The sequence below is a fragment of the Echeneis naucrates genome, chromosome 18 (assembly GCF_900963305.1).
Source record: "Echeneis naucrates chromosome 18, fEcheNa1.1, whole genome shotgun sequence".
In the NCBI taxonomy this organism is placed as follows: domain Eukaryota; kingdom Metazoa; phylum Chordata; class Actinopteri; order Carangiformes; family Echeneidae; genus Echeneis; species Echeneis naucrates.
In genome coordinates, this window is record NC_042528.1 from 1,925,348 (window position 1) to 1,937,986 (window position 12,639).

A 12,639-nucleotide genomic window follows, 5' to 3' on the forward strand; every position below is an offset into this window, starting at 1 on the left:
GTCCTGTTTGGGTCCCTTTCAGCATCACAAATTTCCGCCGTCTGTGCCGAGTTCTAGATGACCTGGCTCCGCGATGGGTGGCCCTGTCGGGGCACACGTGCTGTTGTGTGAAAGTACACGATGTGAGGATGCATAAATCTGAAGTCCTCATCTGTCGCTCGTGCACATATTCCGTACGTTTGTGCTCGTATGCAGCTCATACTGCTCACATGCACACACTCTGAGGAATAAACAGAAGAAAAATGAGGACGGCTGGTTTGTCTCCTGTGGTGGATGTCGGGGGTCACAGATGGACCAGGAACAGAGGAGAGAGGAAGAGGAAGGAGGAGAAAGGGAGGGCAGATGTCGGCTCAAATGATTTTAAAGAATGGGACATCTCGGCCTCGTCTGTCTTTTGTTTGCAGAAGCCGTCACAACTTCCTGTTCGTTTCTCGTGTTTTCTTTTTTTTTTTTTTTTTCTTTCCCCCATTCCTTCGCTCCTCAACGTCAAGTTCAGACAAAGGTGAAATTTAAAGAGGTCCCCCGGAGTCAAACGGCATTTCCAAATACATTTTTCACCATTCTCGCTGTCAATCAGCGGCTCTCGGTCGGGCACTCCTCGTGAAGGATCGGCGTGCTCATCAGTGACACTTTGAGTGACGGCTGTTGGCGTAAACTCTGCTCTCTCGCTGCTCGGCGCACACGATCATTGACAGGCTGTGGATTAAACGGATTCCTGCGCAGCTCTTTATAGGGAAAAGCATGAAGGGTCAATTTTGGGTTTTAAGGCGGTATGTTCTTTTAAATACCTAAAGCAATTGGTGGGAACGTGCTGACAGATGTGACATATCACACAGAACAGTCCACGAATACCCAGATTTCAGAGGACTGTGCCTCTCTGACGTTTAACAGAGCCACCTGAAACATGTCCAACGATGCCGAGCATCTATCCATCATGCTGTATCTTAATATCTGTCACGTATGAAGCAAGCCAGGCTTTATCACTTTGAAAAGGAACAGGCTATCCTGTCCCATCATGCATGTTGTCTCCGCCGTATAGCTCAGAAAACACAGCTTTATACTGTATTCTGGGTAACTATAGACTTAACAGCCACCCAGATAACATCAGTAGACTATATAGGAATGAACAGGCAAGTCCAGACGTCGGCCATCACGCACGAGCTGCAGGAGGTAGTTTTTCAGCAGGCAGGCTTCACAGACAAAGTGTTTGGACAGTCAAGTATGAGCAAACAGGAGAGATTGATCGGGGAGAGATGGCATAGCTGAGTAATGCCGCGGTGACAAGGTGGAGAACACGTCGAATTCATCCGCCTGTTCCATCGTGTTATTTTTGTGAACATATGTAAATGTCAGTGTGAGTGTGATGAAAAGGAAGCTGAGCAGCCAAATATTTATGATCAAGGTTAAAACCAGTTCAATAAATTCCCGTAGTGTTTTTTTTTTTCACCTGGACAGGTGGATCCATCTCTCCTTCATAGTTTCAATGTAAATCTGTAAATCTGTAAATTTCAAGTCGTGGATCAAGAATAAAACCTTTATCGCGGTTTCTTTTTCTCTTTTTGTCATCAGTTTGACAATTTAGTCCAGACGCACACAGACACACACAGGTTGTGCTTGATGATCAACTGTTCTCCCGCTCCTGCTTTGAGGATAAATGGATGATTGCTCTTTCCTTTTTCATCAGCAGACGGAGTCACATGTCCTCGTCCGCGTGTTTCTCTTTAACCTTTAGTAACTTTTCATGTTTTTGTCATTGTTCTTCCTCCGTGGTATTTTAACACCACATCACACGTCCTCCACTGCGGGGTTGAATGCGCTGCCCTCGGGCGCTGGCTTAGCATCTGTTTGCCCGTATCATCCTTCACTTTTAACTCTTGGGTGTGGACGGTGCCAATTGAGCGAGGATCAGCGCCCGAGCACATCTCCGCCCTGCTGCAGGTGGAGGCTGGATTATATCTCTGTACAATGGATGTCAGTGGCATTAACAGTCTGAACCCGGCTGCTCTGATTAGACAGAACTCAGGGAAGCATTCATGCTTCGACAAAAAGGCGGCTTGTGTGACAAAATAATGAGAGTAACACAATACACAGATGGGAGCTAAAATAGCACAAGACCTTTAGCTTTGTTGTCCATCTTTTGTATTATCTATCTATCCTCTATTTTTCTTACCTCCATAGAATTAATTAAATTCCCACCTTGTTTAGTTTTTTATTCCATTTTTACCAGCACTAATGAGCGAGCTTCTATTTTTAGCTTCAGGTCTCGTCACCAAAGGTCTAGTTGGATCTCTTCCCTCGTTCTCAGCACGTCTTTCACAGCGCCTATCCTCGCTCCCCTCCCTCGTCCATCCCAAATTTCCCCGTTTCCCTGCTTCGCTTTCTCCCTCTCTTCTGCCCTCCTTCTGTCACTGTGATTAGAAGAGTCGAGGAGATCAGAAGGAGGACCAGCACCGCTGACCTTTCCCCTCCTTCTCCTTCCTCTCTCTCTCTTTGCTCTGTGCCAAGCTCACTTTCTCCTTGTTGTGCGTTTTCCTCTTTCTTTTCTTTCTCCGCCAGTTGTCTTGTCGTTGTTTAAGAAGTGGCTGCTGTTAGATTTTAGTCTCCACTTATGGTGCTTATAGTGTAAAAGTGTCCATCTCTAATCAACACAGAATATAAATAATTAGTTCTTACCCAAGTCAACAGGTTTTAGTTCGAAATGCAATTTTATCATAAAATTGTTCACAAAAAACAGCTCAAAGTTGTTTGTGGAAGATCATTGGAGGGGCGACATTCAGGTGTGATCTGTAAATAGTTGTTCTGTTGTGCGATCATGTGGCAATGAGCCCGTGAAGACACACCGCACGCACTTTTGTTTACTCATAAATCTTCAAATCATGCAGAACTGAACTTAACAAACAAGTTGATCTCGACATGTTTGGAGTGCTGTGAAATTCCTGTGGTTTGAGGATTTGATAACAGCGATAGGTGCAACTCAAGAAACCCAGCTGTCGTGTTTTCAGCATTAAAATCCAGCTCAGATCTGCCTTTATCACAATCGACATACAGACTTTCCCAGGCAGGCCCAGTCGAGACCAGCTGATCGGGTCTTTGCGGGTCCTTGACCTCTGTTGTTGTGGGTCAGTTCATATGCACATATATGAACCTGCACACTTGCTCCTCATCCTCTCCTCTCCTCTTAATCTCCATCAGACCCCCAGTCACCACCCTTTTGTCCCTCATCTCGTCCCACCCTCCCCCCTGTCCCCGTCTCACCGCCCTGCCAGCGCCCTTTCATCCACTAATCATGTTGAGACGCCAGTCGTGACCTCTGGAGTTTAACGCCAAATCACGAGACGCTCGCTCAGAAGAACTCCAGCATGTTGATTAATTATCTGTGTACATGCGTGTGTCGTATTTTGTGCGCAGATTAGATTTGACTTGTGTAAACACACACGATAAGAAAACGCATTTCCACTCAGCATGTGGTCGGTCGCCTCGTGCCCCCCCCAGACCCGACATGTGAATAGGCGGCATTTGGTGCGCCGAAGTTTCGGGGAGCTCTGGTTTTATGAGCTTATGCCACTCATATGTCAGCTTATAAAGGCTCTAAAAGCACTGCGTGATGTTTTCGGAGGTATCTGAGGAATGCCGCTCGGTGAGCTGAAGGTCAATCTGCGGTTCACTCCGAGTTTACGCACCACAAGGTTTGTTTGTCACACATGAAAACAGTTCATGGAAAACTTTATCTAAAATAAAAATGCTAAGTTGTCCTGATTGTGTTTGTATGAAGTATGCTGGGATCGTCGTGGCAGCTGCTGGCAGCAGCTGTCCAAAAAGACGCTCCTCAGCTCAGCTTTAGTTACATTTCTGTTCGGTGTTTTAAGCCCCCCGGTCGGCCTGGCTGAGGAAACAAACGTCCCACAGGTCACAGTAGCCTCATGAATGGAGTCACGGGGAAGTAAAAGCTTCCTCGGGGCTCCTCTTGGTATCACTGGCTCTATTCTTTCAGGTAGCGAGCTGATCTGGTTGTAGTTAAGGCCGGCTTGCATTTCTGGTACTAATAAGAGCACAGGAGGGGACAGTGAAGGGCCACACATTCAAGTCATCTGTTCCCTGTTGGAAGGAAAACAGCAGGAAAAGAAAAATAAAGGCTGAAATCCACACCGAAGGGGATATTTCTTTGTTTACGACTTGAAAAACACGATGCCACATGTTGCGTTAGGACACTTAATTAGGGTTTGTCCTTTTAAAAGAAGTGGAGTTCTTTATCTTTCAACACCCAGAATTAACCTTGACTGGATCTGATCCTCTACAAAATCCGGTTTTAATCCTTTTTCTTTTTTCGAATTACTGTAAATCTGCCAAATTCCAGTTGACGCAGCTGTTGGGATTCCTCCTCCTCGTGACTTGAGATGCTCCTGTACCTGTTTTGTTTTCGTCACGAGGGGATTTTAACAAAGACTGCAGCAACATGCTGTCCCAAAGGCCTCAGTCTAAACGGAAGGGGAGATTGTGACATGGTTGTTTTTGCCGACCTGAGTGTCGTGTCTGTGAAGCTTTACCTCACAGGAATACTTATTAATATCTCCTTCTTCTGTTTTTTTCCTTTTTTTTCCTGCAGGGTGCGAAGTTTGACGAGCCGTGTGCAGGCCTGGACTGTAGCAGAGGATGTCGGTGCAACCCAGAGAAAGGCAGCAGGGTGAGTCATGGCTCTTGTGAATCCCCTTTTATTGTTTTGCTGCAAACTCAAAAATCACCGTCTGTCAATACGGAGACGTGCACAGTAGCAGAGCTTGAAAAAAAAAAAATCCCAAAGGTGGAAGCGAACTGAAAAGTTTAAATGATCAGCCTCTGTGTTGTTGAAGTAGCTAATAGCTACAATAAAAACAGCTGCTGTTAACTAATATGGAAATGAAAAGCTCAGCAGTGACGATTACATAAATGGAATTATTATGTATAATTAAACTGACAAAATATGAAACATCCGTAAACAATCCAAACGGTGTGTTTCAGCGAAGTTAATTTAGTTAATTGTGCCATTTTGGGCCGTAAAACTTTCCCACAACACACTTTACTTTGTTGAACATTTATTCAGGTTGAGGTTTTTGCTGTTTTTTGAGTGCAAGTGAGTTAATTACCTTTTTGGTTGGTGAAGAAAGCTCAGGGCGGCAATTAAAATTTTTTTATCTCTTCCATCACATCTGTACACATTACCGCCCGCGAGCATTATCAATATTTGCCTAAAATCAAAGGGAGCTCATAGTTGGGTTGTGTAATGCAGGGCGTCTGACTTAGACACACAAACCCAGAGCAGATCATGTCTTCAGGCGAGGAATTCATTTTTCTTGTCTTGGCTTTCATGTGAAGGAATCTTTTCCTCCTGTACAGATTTAGGCGGCATTAAGACGTTTCCATGAAGGATCGCGCTGCAAGGTCGCGACGATGCGATGGACCGACAGTCATAACACACATAAGATACAACATCTTACCCTGACAAAGGTCGATGTGGTTTGCTGTTTAGGATTTGTTTCAGACGAAGGGAATTCTTATTTGGTTTAAAGGCCCCATATTATCTAAAGTGAGATTCCCACAAGTGTCAAAGCTGTCAGGACTTCTTTAACTTTCTTTGACTTTCTTTCTGACTGTTTCCTTGAAATCTGCTGTATTTCTATTAGATCTAAATTAGAAAAGTGGCACAATCAGAAGAGAGGATTTGAGTGTGACCTGCCTTTAATTCCAGTAAGAGTCCCAAAGAGAAACCGGTCTAAAATATAAGACTTTTGAATTGAATCTTTCCTCCTCAATTGTCTCAGGCAAAAATTTCCATCACCATCAATACCAGCATGTCAACGAATGCCGATGAAAGTCCGCTCTGCACGCCGTATACAGATATATAAACACGCTCTCCGCCTGCCAGCTGCTCACACTTGATTAGCAACAAGCAGAGCAGCTCCACCTCCTGATTTATGGCTGCAGCGTGGAGGGAAACCTCTGCCGGTGTTCCGTATGTCGGAATGAACCTTCCCATAATTTGACAAGCTGTAAATTCTGCAGCATCATCGGGTCAGAGGTGACGGCCGTAAATATCAACGCAAGCGGAAGTTGCAGGTTCAAATTTGGCTGGCGGTCATGTGGTGAAAGTGAAAGCGCAGCCTGGTCGTTCTTTGAATTCTGCCATAAAACCTGATCCACGTCGGCAGTAGAAGCTGCTGACCGCCTACCGTAGAATCAAACCAGGAATCTGGTCCTCGTGGTCAAATTTAAATATAAGAAACCGATCTTCACCTTCTCTTAACTCTCATCCTGTATATTATCAACAGAGAAAACCTGAAAATTGTGTTTTTCCTTGTTGTGTAAAAAGGCTGAGACTGATACAACACTGTACTTATCCCCCACCAACCGCAAAGCACCAAGTAAAATCAAACCAAAGTCGGACGGATTACGGTAAAAGCATAAATTAATGCTCAGACACAGCAGCTTCTGATTACATATTATCAGTTCTCAGTCCTGATATTAAAGATCATTTGAATGAGGAGCAGTCAGTTGGAACTATCATAATATTTGACAGCATCAACGTGGAGAAGCTCTACCAAGCGCCTGAGAGACAAAACCCAGGATTGCAAATTAAAACTGAAGTTGATGTTTCAGCATTTTGATTTCAAATTATTTCATTTTGATCAAACTTCATTTGATCAACAACTGATTTCCTGATTTCTTCCGCCCTGGGTTCTGCCTCTCAGGCCAAGTGGTGGTTGAAGCTTTTTTTGGGTTAAATAAAAAAAAAAAAAAAATATATATATATATATATATATATATTGGTACTAATCAAATATTTCATATTTAATGAGGAAAAACAGCAGATTCTTTTCTTTTTGTGAAGATGATAAAAGACTTTCGTCACTTCTGGAGATTATATATTCTTGAATTAAAGACGTTTTTAATCTTTTTTTAATCAACACCTTGCAGCACCATTTGGCCTTTTATTGTCGTGCTTTACCCCCAGCATGGAAAGAAAATGCAAAAAATTGTTGCTGAAACCTTTTTGTGTGTGTGTGTGTGTGTGTGTGTGTTCACCTCTGGCTAAAAACCAGACTAACTCTAAGCTTCACACTGTAGCTCGGTCTCTTTCAGCCTGTATCCAAACATCAATTACTGTCTGACACAGAAGCCTACACTTACTGCCTACCGTACGCCACTTTGGGTAAATAATATAGTGACGAGTGCCACATTGCAGCCAGGTACTTGTAGGTAAATGATATAGCTCAGGTAATAGCAGCTACCCGGGATGGGTCCTCTCTGCGTGGCCTAAATGACACAGCCAGCAGCTCTGTTACCTTATTTAACTGTTACAGTTGTGAGCTGTTTAGTTTCAAAGGTGCTATTTGTCTTTTTTCAGTTTTACTTTTGTACTCACGAGTCGGCGAGGCGACGCGTGTCCTCGATCATAGCTGTTAACGGGCCCCGACCTTCACAGGTAGAAAGCAGCTCGCCATCGTGTTTGGAGTGTCTGCAGAGGCGTTTTTAAGACTATTGGCTGCAGTATTTGAGGTGAAAATGTAGGCAGGTGTTAAAGATGGATCCTTCATTCATACAATTTTTTGTCAGTTAATTCATTTCATGGAAATGGAACCTCTTTTACAAACGAAATGATTCATTGATAAAAATGAGTGAAAATGACGGCTTCGAGTTTCATGTTTTGTCCAACCAGCTTTCAAAAAACCAATATATTCAGTTTTATATAATATAAAGCAAAAAAAAAACTCCAATTGGAACCGGTTAAGATGTTTTATGACACCACACGCATAAACAAAAATATTAAATTACATTCAAGGAAGCCAGAAAAATGAGAAATAAAAAGCTGAATTGGCTCTGGACCAAAATAAATCAATTTTCTGTCAACCGTGTGATTCACATGGTTGTGAAATCTGTTGAAGTCATGCAGGAGCTGTGCCTGCAAGAAACTTTGGCACCTTCTTCTGGAAAAAAAAAAAAAAAAAATACAGGTAATGAGCAGCTGATGCTAACTGATGTCATGTATGATTTTCCTCATGCACTGCTGGGATCTTTTTGTGTGTTTAAAACCAAAACAGCCCTCATTTTGCCGACGGATGTGCCAAAAGCTGTGGAGGCCAAAGGAACAATGCGCCTCATAGGGGAGGGCCGACGTGCTAAGACAGAGAAATGTGACATGAAGATGGTTGAGATGCAGCAGCCAATAAACGTGGCATGAAAAAACCTCTGCTATGAGGGGGAGGAACAAACACGCCCCTTGTCAGATTTATTTCTTTAAAAAAATAAAGCTGAGACGGACCCTCCGCTTCAGATGATGTCATGTCCGACCCCGACTCAAGCAACCCAGACGTTGTGTGTTGGTTTTCATTGTTAACAGCCGAAGGGCCTCAGTTTTACTTCACTTAAAGAGCCGTGTCTCTTTACTTTGGTCTTTCCTGGCTTTAATAGCTCTGTCATACTGGATCCATTAAGACCAATAACATCCGCTCCCATTGGGTAAACCGCAAAGGTCAGAGGTCGGCGTTCAGGATGACAGGAGGCTTTTTTCTGCATCTGTGTGTGTGTGTGTGTGTGTGTGTGTGTTCGAGTGACAGTTAGGTCAACACACTGGAGCTTTTCATGTGGAGGAGCGGCCAGGAAGCCGGAGCTTTATTCCATTTTGTCGGACCTCCGTCTGTGTCGATCAGAACCGGATTTTGACGGGGGGGGCTTGGCAGAGTCCGTCCTCCAATCAGGGTGATTGTTGTGCTAGTTTTAAAGCTGTGATTGGCCGAAAGAGGATCCAGTGAGTCATTTAATACTGACATGAAGCCTGCAAGATAAGTGGGTAACGCAATAAAACAAACACACATCTCAGACAACAGAGGGATGGAGGATGAATAGAAGGGAAAAGAGAGAGTGCAGCACCCGACCCTAAAAAAAAACATGACGGTAAAGTGATAGTGGGAACCGTCTCGGTGGGATGGGAAGATAAGAAGAGCCGTCTGCGGGGCCCCTCGATGAAAGGCCGTCGCTCTCCATCCCTCCCCTGGATTCCTCCACTTTAATCCCCGAGCTGGTAGAGATGCACAATCTTTTTTGCGTCAGATCAGATGAGAGAGTGACAGTCGAAGAGAAAGACGAGGTCCATGTTTGGTAGATGAAAGGAAAAGAGAAAAGAGAGAAGGTGCCAAGAGACGAAGGTATAAAAATCTGATTTAACTCAAGAGGAAAGCAGCAAAAACAAAGATGGTACATCCACCAGGGGCCACCAGGGGCCAACAGGGTCAGCGTCAAGTGTCGGCCCTCCGATGATTTACACGGAGGCAACGGAGGTTTGGTAACACAAAAGTGACGAAAAAATAAGACACAAAATGAAAACGAGAGGGAGCCGGTTCGGGGCTCAACAAGCTGCAGGTGCAGCGCTTCATTGAACTCTCTCTCAACTTTCTGGAACGTTAAAGTGTGTGAACGTCGGCACCAGCTGGAGGAACAGTGTCGGTTCAGATCGCACACAGATAATCGGCAGCAGCGCGAAAACAGACGAGCGTGAATGATGACTTTGATCCTTATCTCCTCGCCCTCTCTCTCTCATGCGTTGTCTAATTTGTTGTGTTTGTGATTATTAAGCTCGTCTGGGTTTTGCTGAGTGAGCATGGGCGCGTGTGTGTCTGTGTGTGTCTGTGTGTGTACCTACAGACCAGACTCATGTACAGGACAGTCTTATCAGTCGTGTCCTGTCATTCATTTCTCTACACACACACACAGACACACACTCTCCTGGGCCCCTGCATGGTATTTTATCAGGCTCTCCCTCCAGTCTAAAAATGGGGGTGATTTGTTTTGGCTTCATCTTCACAAACACACACACACACACACACACACACACACACAGACATACACACCGCTTGTAAAATGGCAGTAGAGCTGCCATTTTGCCTCCTTTTGTTAAAAATACACTGATATAATGTCGGAAAGCAGTTCAACTTTAAGTTTCAACCTCTCTGCTGTCTCTTTTGAACACACACACACACACACACACACACACACACACACACACACACCTGACACTCACAGTCGGCTCATCCCTTCAGCCGACACAAAGTCTAGGAAAGGTTAAAGGTCACAGGCAACACAAAGGCCACAGTAGCCCAGAAGGTCAGGGGTACCAGGATCACAGACTCGCACACAGACAGGGTGTTTGTGTGTGTGTGTGTGTGTGTGTGTGTGTGTGTGTTACTCTATAACTTCTGTCTGTTTCTTATTTCTCATCCCTCTGAAGTGAAGAAAAAAAAAAGTTGGAAAAGAGACATCAAACAGTAGAAGACGACTTTTCAGGTAAAACTAAAACAAAGCAATAAGAGAAAAGGAAGAAGGGATTTATATGGAATATATTTATATATGAAACCTGTTTCCTGCTCAGGTTGATGAAAAAGTGCTGTCGGGCTCCAACCTGTTGCTGCTCTACTGCCCTCACATGGCAGCTGCAGGACTTGCAGTCACCCTCAGCTGGTTGGTTGTGTTTCTCAGCAGATTGTGTGTCTAAATTCATGCTCTGTTCCAGGATGTCGGGTGTTTTCTCGCAGCATTGCTCAGTTTGTACGAGCAAATTTCAACATTGGCAAAACTCTTTTTGGCGCACGTTGAAACGTTGGTTTCATTTTTGGCGCCCTCACGTCAGCCGCAGTCTTCAGCTCCTGCAGCTCAGATTGGAAGGATGAGCTCAGAAAGTCAGAGTGGGTGAAGAATGAAATGGAAAAATGCCACGGGGACGTTCTCATTAGTATTTTTCTTCCTCACAGACACACACTTCTGTACAAAAAGGCCACAAACACGTGCAGGAATGTACAGAAGTGCTTATTAGTGATTTTACAGGCTCTTGTGATTTGATGTGATGATGACGGCACGAGTTTTTATGACATTTCCGCACACACAGTTAACACAAACTGTCATTTCAGGCATTTTTTCTTTTCAGCACAGTTGCCCTGCCCTGCTCGTTGCTGAAGCTTAAAGTCGGTGAAATGCAGTTAAACATGTAGATGCTCATCACCTTTTTAAACCCGACGGAGAGGACTTCTTTTTTGTGTGTGTGGTACGTCCTAAATCTCAAACTCTGCCAAAGCACAATCAAACTGTTGCAAGATGTCGCTTTCTGCGGCTTTTGATCTGGACCGTATTGTCAGTCTGACTGCTGCAGGTTGGGTGGGCGTCTGATGGTATCTGGAGGGAGTGACAGGGGCCGGCCCTGAGAAGAAAACTCCCCCGTCTGCTGTATTGTCTACCTCCGGACTATTGTTTTGAACCAGATAAGTGGAGGAGCAGGAGTCCCACGCTGCTGATGCGGACACTCGCACGCTGATACGAAAAATATGCACATTAGCCGAGCGCTAACAATCTCTGCAGGAATCCCAGTCCTCCGGTTAACTAAACACAGCTGGACGGAGCTCGTCTTCGCACATGTCTCTTTTCTCTTGTCAGGATAGCGTGACCCCCTCCTTATAAACACAGAACCAGGAGGGTCCTTCTTCAAAACCATCAAATCTGAAAACACCTCTCATTTGTCGCATTCTTGGCCGTCTCTGCTGTTTGTAACCAAGAGTCCGACCCAGACGGCGCATATTTTTGGATTAGTGGGGGGCTGGAGTTGATCCCAGGTGACATTTAAGGGGGGGTGATAAACCTGGACAGGTCGCCGGTCTACCACAGAACTGACACTTAGAAACTGTTGAAGTTAATGGGAAAATGTCTCTACTTTTCAGCTGATTTGTTAGCGTAGTCTCACGTTTCAAGTCTTCTTGAAAATATGATGTGAATAGAAGCCTTGAAGAATAATTCCCACGACCGCTCGATGTTTCAGAGCTACAGTCATCTGTAGCGTTCCCACTCGCGTCACATTATTTTGTCGTTTGTGATGTGATCTGAAACTTTCTTTCACAGCTCCCTGTCTGCTAACTCCACTCCTCTTTTACTCACGCCGCGACCAAACCTTGCTGGTTCTTACCCAAAACACACTGCGTCATGGTTTAAAAAAAAAAAGATAAATAAAAATAGTTTGAAGCAAGAAAGCCAAGATGGTATCTGAGGTGCAGAGTGTAACTGGTCTGTTTGCCTCAACCGCTGATTTAAATGTCTGCGTCAGCTGCCTTGTAATTGTTTTTTTTTTTTAGCTGTTAGCCAAAAGCTCTTACGTGCCAATTGCGTCTGTTGTTTGGACCTCAGACCTCAAGTTTTAGCCCCGACGACACTAAGACTCGGGAGGAAAAAATTATATTCATGTCTCATCTTAAATACGGACGTAGTAACTTCAGTTTGACCTCCATCTCAGCTGAAAAAAGAAAACACCGCGACTTTATGACATCATCACCGTGGGACAGCGGGACCCGCTCACCGCTAATGGGGTTTTTATTGGACAGGAAAGCACCTGGATGAAAAGAGAGAACAGGTTGTTTGTTTAATGGTAGCCATCACGGCAAACAGAAGAGGCAGATGGACATAAGAAGGCTGGGAAGCACACAGGCAGAGAAAACAGTCAGTCCGTGGAAGACGGAGAGAAAAGAAGAGAAGCCGGCGCTGCTGGGAAACCACGCCGAGAATGTAGCTGTGGTTGTCGGTCTTCAGATTGATTTTCCCTTAATGGCAGTTTGACCGGCTCCGTCCTTTCATCCA

The 12,639-nt window shown here is 44.6% G+C and overlaps 1 protein-coding gene across 2 annotated transcripts in view; it reads left to right on the forward strand.

Annotated features, from left to right (window-relative positions):
* Positions 1-12,639, forward strand: part of col4a6 (collagen, type IV, alpha 6) — a 72,822-nt gene that overhangs the window by 36,625 nt on the left and 23,558 nt on the right. For both annotated transcript variants that reach the window (XM_029525830.1, XM_029525831.1), the window contains exon 4: positions 4,604-4,681. In XM_029525830.1, the coding sequence (XP_029381690.1) occupies positions 4,604-4,681 (78 nt within the window). The remainder of the gene's footprint in view (positions 1-4,603; positions 4,682-12,639) is intronic.